Here is a 21895-nt window from a genome sequence, read left to right as displayed (position 1 = left end):
CGCCGGCATCGACAAAAGTCTTGAGCCGCTCTATCCACTCAACAAGTAACCTGTACTCGTACATCCAAGCACGGCCCATCGAGCTACAACACAATTTTTTTAAAAAATTGACAAATCAGCTTGCTCGACAAAAATGGAAAATTTCGGCATGACCTTTGCTAAACAAATAGCATTTTGCACTACGAAAATCGATGCCTGCATCAAAAACAAATTACCCCCACCCACATCGGCACGACGGCCGGTATCACATCACATAAGAAATACACGGCACGATGGCCGGTGTCAACACAGATTTAATATGTTTGAACATGCACATACACCGGTCCCGAGGTTAAGCTTAACCCTAGGGCTAACCCCCAAGGGCTAAGCTCCCCCATAAGCAGCTATATAGAGAGAGAGCCGCAGAGAGAGAGAGCTAGAAAGAGAGCTGCAGAGAGAGAGAGCTAGAGAGAGAGAGGGAGCTCATCCGAGCAAAATTAAAGCGAGAGAGAGAGGGAGGATCATCACTAGGGTGAGGGGGAGCTCTAGAGACGGCGGGGGCAGCCCGGGAGAGCTGCCGGAGAGAGATCGGGGCCGGATTTCCCGCCGACGGCCAAGGCACCATTAATGGCCATTTTACAAAATTGGAGAAGAATAGGAGGAGGAAGAAGGGAGAGGAAGAGGGAGGAGAAGGGGGGAGAGCTACCTTCCTGCCGCCGCCATCAAATTTTGGCAGGGTTTCGCCGCCGGTGAGAAGCAGAGCCGCAGCTGGTCCAAGACAGACGCGCGAGCTCGAACATCTTCGGGCTTGCACAGGGGTTATATATAGGGAGGTCTCCAGTGGCGGGCAAATAGAATAACCGCCACTGACGACCTCCAGTGGCGGGCGGAGAAGTAAACCGCCACTGGAAGATCACCGGTGCCGGTTAAGATTAGACCCGCCACTGGTGATCTCCCACCAGTTCCCCAACTTTAGTCCCACCTCGCTAGTTTAGAGGAGTTTCGACCAGCATAAATAAGATTCCGCCGTCCCACCTACCGATGGTTACTACTCAATGCTCAGTGCGTTCCCCGTTCCGGTTGAGTTCTAAACGAGTGATCGGACAGTGCTTAAGGGGTTTAGGGAAGGTCACTGAGACTGAGTAGTACCATCATGTATCAGGTGGTCTACCAGTGGCGGGTATTTTTTATGGCCGCCACTCGTGGTTGTTAGGGTTTCCATGGCCATTACCAGTGGCGGTGAGAAACAGCGCCACTGGTGATGGATCACCAGTGGCGGTGACTTGTTTCGGGACAATATTCACCGCCACTGGTGGTGGGGCAGCAGTGGCGTATCACCGCCACTGGTGGCGCTCATGGATGCCTCGGGAGGCCTCTAATGGCGGTATGTTTTTTGGTCCGTTTTAACCGCCACTAGAGGGGATCATGGATGGGGTTTTCTGTAGTAGTGAATTTTTCCTTTGACCATGGCATGAGAGGTTTGACTTGTTGATTTGTCTTCCCTTACCATGTAGAATTGACCATGCCACGTTGGCGTCTTGACTCGTGCTGAGAAATGTTGACTCAGTCATCGCTACGTAGGATTTACGATCTGACCCATATAAGGGTTTTATTTTACTAGAACAGATATAGTTATCTAATTTCAATTATTGAAAATATGCAGGGGCTAAATGCATAAATGGGCTGCGACCTGAAAGTGGGTCCCACCTGTAAGAGAAAGTGTCAAATACGCTTAAACATCGGTTTTGGACAAACTGAAAAGATTAGGCTGAAGTAGTGTGGTTCTCCGAGAAAATTATTAAGAAAATGTGGTTTTGTGAGAAGATAGATTGCATGAATAATTGTGATTTCTTGAAATTTATTTTTACCGGCACGGTCATTCGACGGCGACATCATCGCTGCTGTCGATGTTTCCAGAGCAGTACTCATCGACGCCCACAAGGTGTTCGATGCCGGGTCCTGACCCCCTGCATCCCCGCCAAGGCTGCGTCCCAGCTTCAAAAGGGCAAGCTCCTCACTTCGCCAGCTCCTGGAAGGGCCTTGCCGACCCATGTACTGCTGGTGTGCGCCGTTCCCAAGCTGGTCAAAGCATCGCGTCCAACATGTTCGATGGAATGCCCCAATGATGCTGCCAACGTGCTGACCTCCAGGAGCATGTTGGGTACCTCTCTCACCACCACTACACACGTCAACAACGTCCACGTCAAGCCTGGCATCACCATAGATGTGATCAGCCTCAGCGTGCCTCGCCCACCACATGCTTGCCTAGCCACGACCGTGGCACCATCCTGACTGATGCCACGCCTGAGTCCTTGAACAAAGCGGCGGCGTCTACTACCATCAAAAGTCCCTAGGAGTCCTCACCGACTCGGTCGTTGTGGACGTTCACCCATCCCAAGCTAACTGTGCCGATGCTTGCTTCGTGTTCGATGAAATTCCTCATCGACAACGACAACATCAAGCTGCAAGAGGATGTTTCCGTGTACATCGTGTCTACAGTTCAAGGTATAGCCGGAATGAAGACATTCAAGATGCTAGCACCTTGGGATCATGGTGGCTTCCTACACAGCATGGGTGAAGAGCATTTTGGAGAGCATTGTTGGAGATTGACCATTGATATGGTAATCTTGTCGGTGCCATGGGATCCGGGAGGCTATGGTGCGCCCCGGCTTGGGGGCAAGCCGAGTTTCAACGAAGGGAGAATGTCACGGCCATTACTACAACTTGGGCCGGTCTGGACCAAAGGTCCCCACACGCCAGCCAGCGGCCCAAGGGTGTGATGATACGATGCTATATAACGCAAGGTTACAGGCAACGGAAGGGGCGAACAGAATAGATCGAACTTGACGGCTCTTCTTCCCCAACCGCCAGCTTCTTCCTCCCAGTCTCAGGCTCTATCCCCAACATGCTTGTTTGCTGATTGTATCCCCAAGTCCGAGTGAACTGTATCAGGCCAGTAACACCCCCATTGCTGCTGCCACACCGTCGAGAGAAGAGCTACAACAGCTTCCGCGGCAGTCCGGCCTCTATGTATGGAGATCTCGTGCGTAGAGCTGCAAAATTCTGATCCTCGGAGTACCCTTTGATCCTCTTTAGTTCAACAAATTAATGAACTAAAATTTTAAAATGACGTAACTTTTTGAAAAACTAGTTCATTTGTTTGAACTAAGAAGAGTCAAAAGGTACCCTAAGGATCACCATTTTACACCACTGCTCATGTGACGGCAAGCGGTGATGGCTCGGCACCTTCGAGATTCGAGTCAGCTTATCTGGTCACGCACGCGTACGACGCGGCGGCGCGGAGGTTCCGCCGGCCTAAGTTCGAGCTGAACTTCCGCAACGTGCCGAGCCGGCTTGGGGCGGGTTTCCTTGCTCCCGAAGTGCGGATGGTGACCCGCCAAGAGAAGAAGGAACACTGCTGCAGCTTCGCGCCCACGAGTCTGACGAGGTGGCCATGGCGAGGCTTCGCGCGCCAGGAGCACTCAGAACTCGTGCAGTGTTTGTGAGAAGACGACCGGGGCATCAGAGGCTGGCCCCTCTAGGATCAAGGTAGAGACGTGGAGTCATGGGATGACGATAGTATATCGACCGGGATGACTTCGCCTCTTCCACCTCCTGTTCGTTCTTCGATGATGATGAGTAGTGTGTCGTAGTTGAGTTTATATTAAGAAGATGCCCTTTTTGGAAATGATTATATAGATCTGGAAGTGGTTAAATCAGAAGTGAAGTACGATTGGTGGAATGATGATGTGCAACTTATACCATGTTCTTAGTTTTTAACTACTCCATCTGATCCTAAATTGTTGTCGAAATATTACATCACTGTTCCGGAAAAGGTTAGCAGCGGCAGTCCAGATTACACAGCGGTGGCGGTAACCCGGACCGCCACTAAGCCTGCGCCACGGTGCTAACGAGCACCGATGGCGGTGATGCGCCACCGGTGCTGGCTAGCCAGCACCAACGGCGGTTTGCACAACCGCCGCTGGTAATCTGTAGGGGAGCTTCGGAAAGTGCACCGGTGGCCGTGGGAAGCACCGCCACTGTAATGTTCCAGTGGCGGTGAACAGAAACCGCCACTATTCTTTTCCGGTTTAAAAAAATATTATTTTTATATTAGAACATTCCTGTAACAGCAATATATCACAGCACAGCAATAGATAACAGCATGATAGATAACAACAATATATATGAGAAAATCACGCATCCATGAAGATAACAGCATCCGTTCACAAAACTTATTACAAAAATAAGACGGAAACTTATTACATCCATGATAGATATTCAATATTTAACATTGTACATCAAAGTTTCAATACATCGGCACAACCCTCCCTTTATAAAAATCACCGTTTTCCTTCAGGACCTCTTTGTTGAGAATGGTGGCTATCTCCCTCTGAATATCGAACACAAGAACAGCTGGGTTGTGTCCATATTCTGATTCCGTCTTGAAGTAATCCGTCATCTATTGGTAGGTCGTCTTCGTCTTGGGCTTGAAACAGGTGACCCAATTGCGGATGATGTACGCGCAGTAGTATCCACAGAAGACCGTCCCTTGCGGCTGTTGTATGCATGCGAAGTTTCTGTGATAGGTCATTTTCTTCCAGCCGTAGCTTGGCACCTCATAGTCAGTCACCGCCTTTTTCCACGCCTCTTCGAAGAGTGTTCCGACGGCTATGAAGTCGCGCGGCTCATAGCCTTTCTTCCGTCGGAGTGGATCAAGATACGTCACCGACCCTTCTTCGAAAGAGAAGGCCGCCACCACCCAATGTTCGCTGTTTACAAAAAGAACACACATTTATAACCGAAAAGAGAACAACTTAATGGAACGAGAAAGAAAGCAATGGTCGTGAGAACAACTTACTCTAAATGGTAGAGTGTAAGAACATAACGGCGTTGCTTGTGCATTGCGAAGAACTTAGCTAGGTATGAAATTGCCTTCTCTCTCAAACCCCGTTTCCATTCTTCTAGACCGATGGTTGCTTTGCTGAACAGGAGAGGATCGGCTATGGCAACGTGTGGTTCTTTCAGGCGGAAGGACTCCCTTGTGAAGTATACACACCAGAGTCTTAACATGTTGTTGTCTAAGCACTTCTGGTTGAAGACGTTAAACAAGTCAAGGAAGTCCACGTCGAAGGTAAATTTCTTTGTCTGCAGGTCCCCCGTTTCGGCATCGTAGAAGCCATAATACTCTGGTACCTTCACATTCATCTGTTGACCATGTTGTGCAGAATTAGCTGATGCTGCCATGTAGTAGCCATGTAGCTCTTGCATCTTTCGCGGCAGGCTCCTTAGGTCCTTAAGGCTGACCATCGGTTGTCCAGGGTAGAACATCAGCACTTTATTAAATCCCCTGGCCATGAAGTAGGCTCCACCGACTAAATCACCAGCTATAGGGGGGGCTTCATATTCAAATTATCTGGCCGGTTTTCCCAATTCCCTTCGATTATTGGCGGATTGCTGGGTTGCTTGCCCGTTGAGTCTAACTCTTTACTCTTCGAGTCACTGGATCTCTTGCTGATTTTGGACCCCCTCTTATTGGTGCGCCGGCATTTCAAAAACTCGGCCTCCTCTTGATCCTTGAAGGTCTGGGAGACCTGCTTGCCAGACGCGTACTCCAGCGCGCCCGCCACAGATTTTCGTGGCACGGGTGCAGGTCGTGGTGGTTGTGAGGGTTGGCTGTCTTTACGGTGGGGCGGCGACGGATTAGGCAGCGGCACATGAGCCGGTGCAGCGTCATCATCGCTGCAGTCTTGCGCTGGTTCGAAATCGAAGCCTCCTTGCCTCGACGTTGGTGAATCCGGACGTGCCGGCTTATTGGGGGATGGGCCAAGGGGCGATGGAGAGGGAAGTCGTCGAGCGGAAGCCGGTGGAGACGCTCTAGGACACGACGGAGAGGGAGAAGGTTGGGTAGCGAGGGCAACCAGCCTCCTAGGCCACTCGATGTACGTGCCCCGGCATTGCCCTAGAGTCACTGATTCCTCCGCTGGAGGATAAGGGACCGGCGTCTTGTCAAATTCTGGGAGCATGGAGTCCACCTGCACCCTGACATGATCCGGGGCCATAGGCGTGTTGTGCACGACCGGCATTCTTGGCATCAGCAGACCATGCGCGCCTAACGGATTCCCGGTGGATGGCATCAATATCCGGCACTTAATACTCTTCTGTGCGTGACAAACAAATTAACATACGTACGTTAGTGTTATGGTGTGAAGGATGACGTAATTGAGTATACATATACACTATCGTATCAGTAAGGAGCTTACCGGGATGTCATTAGATGGGCCATCAGGGTCACTCGGGAGTTCGGTGCCCGAGCCAGCACTGCTCTTATACGGTGGCGGCGAAGGATTCGGAGTCGACTGATGATCATGCGGAGTGGGTGGCCTTAGTGTCGCGCCCCGGTTGCCATCATATGTAGCAACGAACTCCTCCATAGTCTGGCCGGAGTCCCTTGCTTTTTTCAAGCAAACGAAAAACTCCTCCCTCGCCGCCCTTTTTGCCACCTCTGTTATTTCTTCGTGCTTCTCGGCCTTTTTTTTACGGCTCCGGGCTTCTTTCTCTTGAGAAAAGACTTTGAGGCGAAGGCCTGTGCTCATTTCTTCCTAGAGCATAGCTTAGTGGTGAATCCCACTGTGCACGGAGCTCGTCGTGGGAGCCTTCCGACTCGAACTCGGCGACCTTGTCCTGAAATAAGACAAAGTCGGTGCCAATTTATAAGTGAGTGTGTTAAAAGCTAAACTGAAAAAGAAGTGGCGGTTGAGGCCTTACGATTAAAACTTTCTGGTCATCGCGGATAGGATTCAGGCCCGCCCACTGTTCTTTTGTCATGGTACTCTGCACAAAGGTGGTGGACCGGTCATGATGGAGCATTGTTGGGACAGGAGGGACTATCCCTCTTGCTGCAAGCTCGGCGTTCTCCTTCTCCCACACCGGCTTCTTTCCCTCGATACCACAACTGCCAAGGCGGTGGTTAAATTTTCTCTTGGCACGTAGCACCGCGTACCACTCTTGGGTTGCTTTGAAATTTGGATCCTTTTCCTTCTCCTTGAACTCCTCCCATTCCTCCTCTGTGATCCTCGGCCATTTCTTATGAATCACCGTCTCCCAATCTTCGCTAAATTTTTTTCTGGCCTTGGTACCCCAATTGCTCTGCCCCTACGCATTGTGGTCTTCATCGCTCCGAATACTTCTTCACGGAGCGCGGGATTAGGCACCTCGAACCTCTCCCATGCCTTGGCGTAACAATCTTCATTTACGCTCTGTGGCACCTCGGTCCATCTTTGGTTGATGTTCGTGAACTCGCGAACGATTGCACTGCAAGTGTTGGCGAAACACGACGCCGCCCTCTTTGGTGATTTGGGTTTCCCCACGTCGTCAGTCTTGTTGACGATGAATTTCTGCTTCGTTGGCTTGTTAGACCCACGCGGCGCCTTCTTTTTCTTCTTAGAAGTAGCCTGCGACGTGGTAGCCTCAAAGCCTGCGTTGAAGCACGAAGGATCACCGCCGCTGTGTTCAGGCTCGTCGTCTTGGCTATGGGCTATTGGTGTGCCCGACGACGAAGAACCCTGAGGTGAGTCCTCAGGGTTTTCTCCATCGCCACCCTGAGCTTCCTATACAATGCCCTTACATGGATTACTTTAAAAAATTGAAAAATTCGACATGACCCGTACTGTAAATCTAGAAAAATTCGGCATGACCCGTGCTATAAAGGAATTGGTCTAACCGACAATGATACCTGCATAAAAATTACCCACCCACATATACCCCCTCGACGCGATGGCCGGCCCCCTAAATTTCAATGGCCTCGGCACGATGGCCGGGCCCACATCATGCATATGCCACAAAATGCATATTTAAGACATTTGATATTTGCTACTCAAGGATATTTGCTCAAGGATATTTAAGACAAAATGCATACCTAAGACAAAATGCATACTCTATTAATATATAATTATATGACATAGATTCATATTCATTATACTCCTACTCAAGGATATTTGCTCATGGATATGATTTTCATCACATTAGTCACATATTTGCTACTCAAGGATATTTTCTTTACACTTTACCCATCGCCAAAGCAAGGAAAAAACTTCCTAACCCTAGAACAGCAAACCCTAGAACATGGATCACTAAACCCTAGAACAACACTGACCTCGTCGCCGGCGGCCGGGGACCCCGGCGGTGTGTCCTCGCTGGGGGTGCTTGGCAGCCGGATTTCGGACCTCGTCCACGAAATCCGGCGGTCCCGAATCGGCCGTGCGGCGGGGCGGCGCCGCCTCCTCCGTCGGCTCGTCGCGGGGCGACAGGTTCGCCGTGGCCGACGCCGTGGAGAAGCCACGGCGGCGGCCCATGCCGCGTGTGCGCACCATGGCGGCGGCGGTGGCGGCGGGTCGGGGAGGAGAAGGCCGGGGAAGAGGAACGGCGGCGGGTCGGGGTCGGCGATGCGGGTGGGGGAGGGGAACGGCGGCGGCGACGGCGGGGCAGGGCTTCGCCCGCGTTAGGGTTCGCTGTTCCGCTGCTGGTCTGTGAGACGCACGGGCGAATGGTTCGAAATTTTGCTAAGTCCAGTCGCTATCTATTTATACCACGGCAGCACTAGTGGCGGTCCGAAGCATAAACCCGCCACTAGTGCGGGCGCAAAAATCCTTTTGCGCCAGCACTAGTGGCGATTCACCAAGCAAAACAGCCACTAGTGCTGGACACTAGTGGCCGGTTGGTGCTTCGGACCGCCACCAGTGCTCTTGAGAGCCTATAGCACTGGAGCGAGCACGGGTGGCGGTCTATTTGCAAAACCGGCCACTGGTGCTGCACCAGTGTTCCTGGATCCAGCACTAGTGGCCGGTTTATGCCACCAACCGCCACCAGTGCTCCTCAGTGCCTATAGCACTGGAGCGAGCACGGGTGGCGGTCTATTTGCAAAACCGGCCACTGGTGCTGCACCAGTGCTCCTGCATTTAGCACTAGTGGTGGTTTGACCGCAAAACCGCCAATGATACTAATTTCTGAATCAAATTTAAATTCATATTAAATTATATGTACATCCAAAAATTAAAACACCTGTCCTTTTGAGTGTAAACTATTAATATCATGTCCCATGCAAAGTTTGAAACCTAAATACCGAAATATCATCAACCATTTATATGATTATGTTATTCATATTCTAGTTATTAATTGCTATAAAATTGAATTTTGCTCAAAATGATCTGAAATTTTGCATGAAATGTTTCTATCAATAAAAAAATCTTACATATAAATTTTGGTACAAAAATTCAAAAGGATGCACCTTGGTTCTTCATTTTTTTTCACATTGCTTCTTCATTTTGGAACCATCTAGGTAGATCTCTCAGAAACCATCCAACCCTATGAACCAAATGTGACATGTCTTTTTGTTTGAACTTGAATTTTTTTATGGGTGTTCTATAGCAATAGGGAAGTGTCCACACCAAATTTGACAATGTTTTGAGAAAAAATGAATTTTATAGAATTTTTATAGCACAAAAGCCACATACAATGACACTTAATCATAGAAATTACGGTATATAACATTTGAATTTTATTGAGAATAAACGATCTTATTATACATAAAAGAACAGGTGATGTATTTATTTAAAACCCAGAGAATATATTATGAATTTAATAGCTTATTAGAAATTCATCACCAGTGGCGGTTTTTGTCGTGAGAACCATCACTGATATGCAGTACACAAACTTAAGGTCTCCAATGCTTCTGCGTATCATACCACTAGTGCTCTATGCTAGTGGCGGTTCCCTAGTCACCGCCACTAGTGCTCCTCCACGCGAGGGGAATTTTTGCGCCGGCACTAGTGGCGGTTTGCTGCGTTTTCACCACCACTAGTGCTCCTCAAAGCGAGCTTTCGCGCAATGGGTTGGGAGTTTTAGTCCCACCTCGCTAGTTTACGGAAAATCTGACCAGCATAAATAGCCTTCTGCACCTGCACTCTCACTTCCAAATCACATCTTTTCCTGACCGGCGGGCCCGGTTGTCCTCTTTTCCTGGCCCGTGGGCCCAGTTGTCCTCTTCTCCTGGCCTGTGGGCCCGGTTGTCGCTAATGAGCCTATTTAATCTTTTCAGCTGAATCACCTCCGTCTAACATATGGAACCCACTTTTCAGGCTGACGTGGCAAGCCAGATCGGTACGTATTTCTCCTTCTAATTTATAATTCCGCGGAGCTTACAGAGCAACGGATCTATTTCCTCCATTTCATAATTCTTGTCGAAATATTACATGTATCTAGACGCATTTTAAGAATAGATACATCTATTTTTTGGTAAATTTGAGACAATAATTATGAAACGGAGGGAGTAAATAACTTACCCGTCTTCAGCCATGAGGCATGTTAGTTAGACCAAGGATGGCAACACAAGACCTCTCTGCGAACCTTGCTGACGCCAAGCAATGCCGATCGATTCCGGCGAGCTGCGCACGTACAAAAACGCTCATAGTCAAGCTAATCAATTGTTAGCAGCTACCCGCGTCGATCTACACACGCACGGGTAAATATATTTGATGGCTATAGGCCCGTATAGAGCCTGTTTATACTTTTCTTTATATCTCACTAGCTAGGTTGATCGATTAGAGGGTACGGATACAAGACAAAGAAGCTATCCAATTCTAACTACCTAGCTGAATTCGAGACCTACTAGGAGATCAACCCTAATGCCCCGCTTGGCATCCGGAAAACTTTATACCCCTTTGTCAGTTTACACCTGTATTCTACCAGGCACCAACAAAACCAGCGGAACTTTTTTCCCTTCTAAAATATTGTTTGGATAGCATCGTATTTAAATACAAGAACATAGACTTGTGTGCAATTCCATGCTGAATTGTAGCCTCGAACAGAGTACTACAGTCCGAAATAAACAATCCATCCAGAATTTTACATAGAAACCAAATCGATCAGGTCTGAACATCAGAACATATGAAGAATATATTCAACTGCAAGTGGCATTTAAATTTGATCACTGAACAGATCAAAAGCATTTGATCTCTGGACAGATCAAAGGCATCACATGGTAGAAAATTCTTCAGATCAGCTCCGTACTAGCACAAACGAAGGCCTGAACACATGAACTGAGAAGTGTCTTTTAAACTTGTGAAGTTCCAGCATGCTATCCTGCAGTATAAACATATAACAAACTCATTAAAAGCTCAGTTTTTTGCAACAAGATCAATTAGACATTACAAATTGGAAGGATTTGTGGAGATGAAGAAAACAGATAGCAAGGTTACAGGAAGAACTTGCAGATCAAAAGAAAGTGATTATTGAGGTCGGATCTGGTAAGTTCCACGTGGTACTATGGTCGTCTTTGTGGCCTTTCTTAACACGGCATGTAATGATCAGTAGTATCTAAGTACAAATGTTATTGCAGAGATCAAAGGAATTTATGGTTATTGCCTTCTTGGTGCCTTTCCCTGCACTAATGAGCCACTCTTGAAGTGCTTCCAGCAGAATTTGTATCTTTGCGCTCTAAATAACTGATGTCCTGGCATAAACGGACCACACTAATGAGCCACTCTTGAAGTGCTTCCAGCAGAACTTGTATCTTTGCCAAACTTACCAAAATGCATGTGCAGAGCAACAAGAAGGCTTCATACAAACAGATCATGTAATGGTCCTAGCATATCCATCTAACATACAAAGAGATCCATGTATTGAACAAAAGAACAACAAAAATCACTTGAGAAAATAGTCCTAACATACAAACATATCCTTGTAACACTACTGCTGCATGCAAGAATGAACCAAAGTAGTAATACATGCTGTAAGTCAAGGACCAGGAAAAGAAAAAGGGTATATACATTGTAAAACCAAGAACCTGATCATGTAACATGTGAACATTTTTCTTTTGGTAAAGATGAACATGCATCCAGCCAATTTTCAGTCCCTCCAAGAACCCTAACAAGATGAACATTCTACTTCAAGGAGAATACCTAAAGAGTGATATGATATATAGTATGTACATCAATTTGAAAATAAAGGAACTATGAAATGACAAATACTTAGGATGAAAATAAATACTTAGAATAGCTGAACGAAGACACCTGAAACTGACAATTCAGAAGTGCAATGTTGATCTGGACATCTGCGCGGTCCTTGGCCGTGATGATACTGTTGGTGGCCGAGCTGCAAGAACAAGTTTTAACAAGATTACCAAGCAGACACCTACGCAAACCACACATCATTTCATTGCGACTGCATAATGTCATACAGACCACTTCCTGGGGACGTAGAGGTAGAGGTCCACCATCGCACCCTCCTCGTTCTGCAATGTGGTGGCTGGAGGGAAAATAACCACACCTGCGACTGCCAAGTGGAGAGGAATGCGGTTCAGACACAAACCAGGGCACTGAGAACAGCGTTGAGAGCTCTGTAAGCCTTCAAATTTAAGCACATAAGAACTGCTTTTGTTTTCCCAAGGGAAAATAGCACAACAGTGACTGCGAAGTGGAGAAGAACACAGTTCAGACACAAAACCAGGGCACTGAGAACAGAGTTGGCAGCACATCCTAAAAAAAGGTTCTAATGCCAGATTGTGCTGACTTAGTGAACTATAGTTGAGTGCTAATGTAGAATCTTGTCCAGGTCAAGCAGAAGATGTATACATGAAAGCATAATTCAGTTTCATACAGTTGCAAATCTACCTTGTTCACCTAATAGTTCCACTGAGAATGGAACATCAACTGCACACCAAGTGTAAAACTGTACTATCACTTTGTGCCTTCGTGTTCCAAATTTAATATCCAGTTCAAAAGGGGAACACAGTCTTCCCTTCAAAATTAGTTATTTGCTTGTTCTCCCATACATGTATTATAGTTAACCTGATTTGACAAGGCACCAAATAAGTTGAATGTAATGCTAGGTTATATTGTGTATACGGTGGAACAAGAGCACTGAAAAGCATTATGCAAGAAAACATATATGGGCACTTTACGCCATATGCCATATCTAAAATACATAAATTACAAGAATAATGATGATGTAAATCAATTAGAAGACCTTGCTCATGTAGGCTGTGTTCAAAGATCAACAAGCAGTATGGGAGCAACCGAGCAAGCATCCACAAAGCCCAACAACTACCATTGGTTTGAATATTTTAAATGCTTATATTAAACAGTGTAATATGGCATCGACAAAATTGAAACCTGCAATCTCATCTACAACATAATGGAATTTATTCAGTCCATGCAAAGTATTGTACAGTACACTAACCATAGATCCTAATGCAGCGTACCAGGAGGTTTGGCCCTTCATGTGCAAAATACTAATATCAACCCAATAGCATGAAAGGTTCATCACACCTGATTTCATGTGCGAACCTGCTAACAAAATATGGACTGGTGTTAATCAAGAATAGTTAGCACCTCGAAACAGTGCCAAACTGGTCCAGGCTAACAACAATTCATCTGGCAGTAGACCATGGACTTAGTCCATCCTTTTCTGAATGGACCAAGCTTTGGAAATCTTGCAAAATAGTACTCCGTCTGTTTCAAACTATAAAGCCGGTAATTTTCGCAATCTTGTTTCTAAATACGACAAGGCATGAGTACAGAATTGATAACTTCTTCTCCTATTTGTGATCATTTATATCTCCTCTATCTCTCCAAAATTGATGGTTAAACATGCACATTAACCATTCTTGTTCCGGCGACACTAACTATATAGGCACCATAACCATTTCTCTCTAGTGTTCTCTTGGTTCCAGCCCTCCTTAATCCTTTTGCTCGATCAAAATCAGCAATGAGACTGAAGTATTGAGTAATAAAGGTAAAGCTCAATTCAACGTACTAGTAAACATGCATGTGCAACACATGTGTCTGCTAATGTAAATTTATCTCCACTAATATAAAAAGTACCAGTCATGTTGGATCCAAATAATAACCAGTCAATTGCATAAGACGACTGCATTATGCTGATTCTATGTTAGAGCGCCATCCATTTGATAAATACTACGTTATAGTGGTTAGCCTAGTACAGTACACCCAGAATTGAGGAAAATATCCCAGCCTCTTTGAAGTACAGTTACCCAAATTATCAAAAGATGTCGGGATTTTGAGACGAAAGATCCAATTAGTTAGATTATCAATTGCAAATGGGAAAAAAACAATCTTGTGTTCAGATGTAAAACAAAGTAAATGTTAAATGCTAGGACACTAGGGGTGAAGACGAACCTGATGTACCACAGCTGTGCTAAGAGCATCTCCAACAGCATACCCATAATTTGGATACCCAAAACCATTATGGGTAGAAGAGAGAAAATTTGGGTACTCAAAACTTGTCCAAACTTGCCCATCTTTTGCAGCATACCCAAAACTGAGTACCCATATCCCTTTTTGTTTATTTCTTTTATTTATTTTGCCACAAGCTGCTCATCTTCCCCAAATCCAATTCCCGTCGTGACCCCAAATTGGACCCAAATCGGACCCAACGAGGCCGGATTCGCAGCGCCGCCACCGCTGCACGGCCGGAGCCGCCATCCTGTCGCCGCTGCACGGTCGGGGAGAGCTCGGGAGAGCAGCAGAGGCCGGCGGCGCAGCGAGCCCTAGCCGGCCGTCTGCTTCTTCGATCTGGGCAGCCGCGCAGGTCGGGCGGGGAGCAGTGGCGAGGCGCTGGATGTTGGGGCAGGCGGCACTCAAGGACGCGGGCGCTGACGGTGGCGGTGGGGTGCGGGACGCGGGCGGTGAAGACGACGGTGCAGGGCGCGCAGAGTACGGCAGCGGCGGCGGCCATCTTCGTGGAGGTCGGAGGGGGGAGCATGGGGGGCGGCCGGCGGGAAGCCTTTTCGGGGCGGAGCGTGTGCCGGCCGTCCCCTTCTTCGAGCACGGCGACGGGGCAGGTCGGGGCGGGGCAGCAGGCGGAGCTCGGGGGGCACCTGCTGCTGCTCGTCGGGGCGGGGAGGTGAGTGGGGTCGGGGAGGACCGTGGTGGCCAACAGCGGCGCGGTCCGGCCGCCGGAATCGGAGCCGGCGACGGAGGGTTGGGCTCGGGGTGGGCGCGGAAGTGGCTGGAACGAGGCAGCTGGGCTTCCCGCCCCTTGTTCGCGGTTTCTTGGTAGCTACCCATATTATTCTAGCTCTCAGTACCCATGTAATGAGGGGCAAAATATGGTAGCTGCCCAAAAAAATTTGGGTATCCGATTTTTATAGGTACGGAGCTAGTTTTTTAGGGCAAAATATCCATATCGACGGTTTTTGAGTATTCTAGTAAAATATGGGTATGCTGTTGAAGATGCTCTAAACCCCAAATCGCATAGTACAATGGACATCATATCTTTTATTTCTGACATGATAGCATACATATGTGAAAAAAGTAACAAAATCTGGCTAATGCAACAGAACATACACTTTGCAATAGAACTGCAGAAGGTGTTGAAAAAAGATAAAGCAAACGGTCAAGAAGAGACATTTGTCAACTATACATCTCAAGATTTCCTAATTATGAATCATCAATTCAAGGATACCACACTAACGGAGTAACGGAAAATTCAAACGAGGAACGGAGATTCCAGTCCACTAACCTTCTGGGCCTCAAGTTTGTACTTGTTTCTGTAAATTTATTGGAGTAGACAACAGGAAGGAGTAGCACCCACAGAAGAAGGCTTGGACGCCCATGGAGACGTGGTCGAATGTCCAGAGCCAACCAACAAAGCATTTGTTGCGCAGCCTTTCTCCTCTGCACCTGGCCATCCACTGGAGCACGCCGAGTTGCAACTAGAGGCATCAGAGGTCTGGACAAACGCCTGGAGGTCATGGGCAGCAAATTACCCTGCTCAGATTTTGAGAACTATCGCTGGTCTTGTCCCGGATAATATATGTCAGAATCGTCGCATTAGTGGAAAATAATGTGTTCTGCAACAGTGCAATTTCCGGCCTGATCTCAGAAAAAACAATAGTTACGAGGAAAATAGAACCAGTAGATGTTCATTCTGCAGTACCTACATTTAGTGGATCACAAGATTAAAATAATTGGCTTGTCCTTCTTGCATTTAATGACAATAATGCGCGTGTTCTATGCAAACTATGAAGATCCTAAGAAAAAGGACATAGCAGCACATTATGATGTTTGATGTATCTATCATGATGCAAATCTCCCATGTAAAATAACACCAAAAATCAAAGCTCTGAACCACTTACTCCACACAAATCTGCAGAGAGGAAATTGCCGAGAGAGCAAACACTAGAGGACAACCAACATGGTTGCACAGGCTGTACCACATGTGGTGCCAAATTCTGAGTTTCGTGTACTTGCGATGATCAGCACACATGCTCAAATTATGAGGTCTTTTAATTGCAGTCATTTGCAGGGCAAGTTGAACCGGGCTGTAAGACAGATTATACTATGGATTACCAGCACAACCATGACAATTTATCGATTAAGTAGCACAATTTGACTTGTCCCAGATCGACCAGTTGGAACATGATAAAGTTACGACATAACTTAAATCCTAATTAGTCTCGCCTGACAGAAACATGACAATTATATAGTTTTGGCATGGGATAAACTTGTTCTGGATGAATTTCCTGCGTCGATATGCTTCAAGATGAAGCCAGCTTCTTCGTCTTCCTGAGCACCTTGAGGATCCAGAGCTCCTCCTCGTCCAAGTCCTCGACCTCAACTTCGGCGTAGCCTTTTGTGCGGTACTGCTCGAGGACGTCGGCGGTGTCGGCTTGGAAATTCTCCATAGAAGCAGTGCTGCTAGCCGCGAGTGCCCGGAGAAGAGAAGCATTAGGACCTGCGCGGTTGTCGAGGTAGTCGAAGGTGGGGATTTTTGGGGAGGCCGTCCTTGAGCAGCCGATCGATGTACTCCTCGCTCACCTTCCCCATCCTCTTCACCTTCCCCACCTCTGCCTTGTCACCCTCCGCCAGCTTCTCCGACTTGATCATGGTGTCGCCGCCGCCGCTCGATCCGGACGCAGTCTCGCACCCTTTCCTCGCGGCCTTCTTTCCGGTCGCCGGCTTGATGGAATCGCCGCCGCAGCTCGATCCGGACCCAGGCTCGGCCGGGCGGATCCCTTTGCTCACCACCTCAATCGGCATCTCCGGCATTATCCCGCCTCGATCCCCTTCCTCGCTCGCTCTGGATTTGATCTGGTTGGGACTTGGGAGGCAGGGAGGACCGAATATCTAGAGTCGACCAAACCTTAGTCTGTTTCGGATCGGGTCTCGTAACCTCGTTCCAAGTTCAAGGCCCCCATCAGTTTTTTGGCCACAAGTTTTGCGGCCTACTCCCTCAGATTTAAATTTAGTACTGCCTAGGTCCGGAAACAAGTAGCTTGAATTCTTATATTCGCGGACGAGGAGTACATGCTGAAATATTACATGTATCTACACGTATTTTAGTATATAAATATGTCCATATTTAAACAAATTTGATTCACTTAATATAGATGGAGGGGGTATAAAATTTACTAAATCCGAGACACTCATTGTAAATCAGAGAGAGCACTGCTTATTGTTGGAAACGATTACGCTGCGTAATGCTTGGCAACGGCTAGCTTGACGTTTGATGGGCGGATTCAGTGAGAGTGTCGTGGGTGCCATAGCATCCCTTACAAAAAATGCTACTCCCTCCTACAAATGTTTTTTGTCTCAAATTTGCCAAAATATGGATGTATCTCTGTTTAAATGGCGTTTAGAGATATGTAATATTTCGACAAATAATTCCGGCCGGAGAGAGTAATTTATTTGTACCACGTGCTAGTATTTACACTTAATCAAGTTCACTAATCCTACATGCTAAGAAATACTACTCCCTCCACTATCACAAACTGATTTCTCCCATTGTCTATGTTTAAGAGGATAGCAAACCCCGACGATAAGTCCTAAAATGTTGAGCTCTCGGATACACCCCGCATTCTGGACCGATTGCTGGCAATGGGGCTTAAAATGTCGTCAAAATTCCCCTAAAGTTTCTAAAATTTTGGTGATCTTGGTTTGAAATATGTACCTGAAAAATTCAGATCAATTTACATAATTATTAATAATTCAAAAAAAACCAAAATTTCCAAAACTTTTGTCATTTCAATGACACCCGAAACTTTTGTATAGATTTTTATATAAATCCACGTCACTAATTTCCGGACAAGGGAGTACTACTTTTCATAGTGTCCGTGTGTTGCGCGGCAAACCAAGCATTCTAATCCGCCACGCCAGTGCCTTTGATCCTTCGCTCGATCCCCGCATGCACCGCAGCACCGGTTCCTGCGAGCGTACGTGCAGGTTTGACCACTGTTGGACGTACTGATCTTCAGACTCAACTCAAAACGAATTTTATAAAATAACTGAAAAACAAGACCGAGACTAAAAACCAACCAAACTAAAGAGTCTAAGACTCATGACAAACAACGTCCCTTGCATCTAGAAGAATAAAAAAGACAAAGGAAAGACTGATAATGAAACTAATACAACTCTACTACGGAGTATAAAACTATTCATGTCAGATAATGAAAAATAAAAATGAAAATAACCAACCAAAATGATAGTACCAAATAATTATAATAAAAAAAAGTAGCAGTAGTAGCTTTTTTCGCCTTTGTTAGTTTTTTTTTGGGTGGTTAGGGTCCCAAGCGTGCGGCAAGTCAGCTTATCCGAAATAGTGCGGGAGGCCAAAGTTTCCTGATCAGGGCTGTCCGAAAGCGAGCACCCTATAAGCCAAATCATGCCTGCACACTAGACAAGCCCTTTGTCGTTTTTGCACTCGGATCACGGATACCGGGCGGGCCACGTATAGTAGTCGATCAGGAGTTTGTTATAATTCAGCGCGGCCGCAGCCACTAGATCGATCGATATATATATCCATGGCTGACATCGAGAACCCTTACGTCTTGCGGGCATGGAGAGAAAGGTTTGTCCTCAGTCCTCACCCACCTCACAAACCATCCCGCCGGAGACGACGACGATCCTGTGGGGCACACTTCTTTCTCACTTGTGGGATGCAGTAACACGATGTAACAATATTCATTATCCCGCGCAGCGCTTGTTGTGCCAATTCGGCGCCATGAAACACCGCCAGAACATTAAGGACAAAACTACGCAAGCTGAGATAGATCCGGGACCCAAATCTAATGCTTGAGTAAATTAATTGGCATGACCGGTCGATCAATCGACATGACGACATGCACGCGTGCTCCCTTCTGCACTCAAATAAATAAAACCAATTCAACTTCCGTTTATAGACATTTTTCTATTTTCACGTCCCTTTAACAACGGCTCATGTAGCGTCCCTTGCTTGACTTCTATACAATTGATTCCAACGCAGATCCACTCAAGTTACTAGAGTTGGACCTTATTTGGTGATGCGGTCGAAGAACATTTTGCAGCATGTGCTCACGGGAGACGACCATCCAGATCGAATTATGCTCACATGAGTCCTCGTCCAGACACATTGCATTGCTATCAAATGCAAATCAATTATTAATTAATTTCAATGCGACTCCACATTATGGAACTGCATGCTAATATGAACTTCGTGCGAATTATGTAAATTGTCAATTTCCCTCTTTTTTGTATTTTAAATTTCATATAAAAACGAGTTGTGATCATTTTTTTTTTATCAAACTTTTTGTTTTCATATAAAATTAATTTCAAACTTTAGTTATTGTGGACTTAATTTTGGAAATACCCACAAAATGCAATTTGCAAAGATTAAGCTCAACTTCTATTTTTTCTAATTAAACTATTTCCAAAATTTAACAATTTATGAGTTTTAAATGGAGTTAAAACCAAAGTACTACTCCCTCCATTTCATATTAATTGGCACGGATTAGTACGAATGGAGGGAGTAATTAAGTTCCTTTTTTCCCTAAAATTCATAATATCTTGGCCGTTCAAATCAAGATCAACGGGATATATATTTTTATCCTATGTGGACAAACATCATGCATTCTCGTCCTTTAGTTTTACATACATGGTAGATATTTATCCGACCTTCTTAGGTCCGTAAGTATGGAGATGTCTCTCGAAGTACAAATATAAATATATACAACAACGGTTCTACTTATGTTCTAATATTTATAATTTATTAGAAACATATATATGTATAATAAACCAACTCTATTAAAATATATTTATGAAATTTTAAAAGAACATATTTAACGTTATGTATCTCACTAGAAGTTCGTCTGATCTCAAATATTTTCGAACAACATAATAGCCTAATCTTAATACATGGATGAATCAAACCATAAGTTCATAACGCACAACAAGATCCAAAATTAATGATTGACCATATGGCTACTGACCGTTGCATGCAAAAATTTAGTCCGAGAAAAAAGTCCATACTCTTGATTCTATTATGCAAATGCACAATTATGATATACAACTAAATAACGAACCTAGCTGACTTTTCTTTTCAATCACCAAAAACCTAAATCAAAATCATGAGATTTAAAACAACATGCATTCATCTCAATTGTAAATACATGTGTAATTGCAAATAATTTCTAGGGGAAAAAAGTACATGGTTTTCTAACATCCAAGTAACATTGCATGTATTCAAATAACACACTGAATATTCAAAACAACATTGCATTCAAATACTTCATGATAATTAAGTTAAAGGCTATAAGTAGTAATCTAACTCGTGAAGTTGATCTCTTGTAATAGTTGGAGACAAAGTGTTTTCCTCTTTTCTTGCATTGATTTAATCTATTTATATACATGTCGTCGTTGCATCGCTTTGTAGACCATGGTAGTGAAGAACAATAGTGTGAACAATATGAGGCCCTACTCCAATTGTTGACGACTCTCTTGAATACGTCTGTATGGACGCTTGCCTGATAATTTTTGTTGCTAGATGTGGGATGAGATTATTTATTTATACCATTTTATGGTGTTGTTTTCACCATGGCTCGGCTATCAGTTTATCTCAATTATCGCAGACTTCCTTAGGAGCATTGTTCTCATGCCGATGCACCAAACTATGAGTCCGACCTCGGCTTCTGTTCACAGGACCACTACACTTCTCAAGCTGACGCACGGACTTTGGGAGTGAGCTCGATGATCTGTTTTCGTCGCCCGTCTACCTAGTTCATGACAAAGGAGGGAGAAGTAGTTGTTAGAAACGGAGCTTCTTATTTGCAAACTTTTATCTGTGAGTATTCTTTCTATATTATGCATTGTGGTATGCCCATCGTGGCATTGGTTTTAAAACTGTGTGGGTAAGACATGGTTCTTATTATGATTGTGGGATGTAATAGCTAAGTCTTTTATGCTTAATTACCTATATCATGACTTGTTATATTTTGTCTGCCCTATTTCCTATACAATGTCTTCATGTGTGCAGATGCTTTTAATGTTTGCTCTTGTAGTATCGGCCTACCACATAATTCTTTTTTTTTTTGCAAAGGTATGAGTTTTGGTAGATTCACCTAACCCATTATGCTTTGAAGAAGCATTTCTCTATACATTTGTTAGTTGAGTCCTAGTAGGCTCCAATCACTCTTGATATGCATGAAGGTTTTGCTCTATACTTTCTATGAATGAACTTCTATAAATCTTTACGAAGCTAGTCAATATATATAATCTTTCTACGGCACAAAACATCACGATCAAGGAAGCAAAATGTAACAGTTAATAAACGACAAGTTCACCCCTCGATACAAGTGTTTCAATCATCATTCAACTTTGCAACAGAATTATCAATGATAGAAGAAAAAGGTACGACCTCATACACGACTCTAGTTTGTAGATAATTTACCAATGGTACCGTTGCATATAGCCCAAAAATCATAGATATAGATCACGAAAACGGCCAAAACGATTATTTTTCTTCACCGGTCAAAAACTGCGCGAAGCTGTGCCGAAGTGTGTACTGTCATGATATTGGAAAACCAGCTAACCCCACCCCACCCCACCCCACCCCCCCACCCCAAAAAAAAATAGTGCGTGAGTCA

General features: G+C 45.5%; 1 protein-coding gene across 32 annotated transcripts; it reads right to left on the bottom strand.

Annotated features, from left to right (window-relative positions):
* Window positions 1-10739: 10739 nt before the first annotated feature.
* Window positions 10740-14376, bottom strand: LOC100844641. Of its 32 annotated transcripts, none has more exons than XR_002961141.1 (6): window positions 14175-14376; window positions 13216-13322; window positions 12219-12309; window positions 11805-12129; window positions 11564-11633; window positions 10748-11488 (listed from the first exon to the last, which is right to left on the bottom strand). XR_002961141.1 is itself a non-coding variant. In XM_024455947.1 (5 exons), exons 1-5 carry the CDS (start codon window positions 14306-14308, stop codon window positions 11046-11048), a joined length of 477 nt encoding a protein of 158 aa, XP_024311715.1. In that variant the 5' UTR covers window positions 14309-14376; the 3' UTR covers window positions 10740-11045. The 32 variants fall into 32 exon arrangements, 8 of the variants coding, with proteins under 8 accessions (XP_024311715.1, XP_024311716.1, XP_024311717.1 ...); XR_002961144.1 differs by having other exon boundaries at window positions 11822-12129; XR_002961149.1 differs by having other exon boundaries at window positions 12048-12129.
* Window positions 14377-21895: the final 7519 nt, after the last annotated feature.

The sequence above is a fragment of the Brachypodium distachyon genome, chromosome 5 (assembly GCF_000005505.3).
Source record: "Brachypodium distachyon strain Bd21 chromosome 5, Brachypodium_distachyon_v3.0, whole genome shotgun sequence".
Lineage (NCBI taxonomy): Eukaryota > Viridiplantae > Streptophyta > Magnoliopsida > Poales > Poaceae > Brachypodium > Brachypodium distachyon.
The sequence above is the reverse complement of the archived record's forward strand: the minus strand, read 5'-3'. Positions and strand labels throughout refer to the sequence as shown.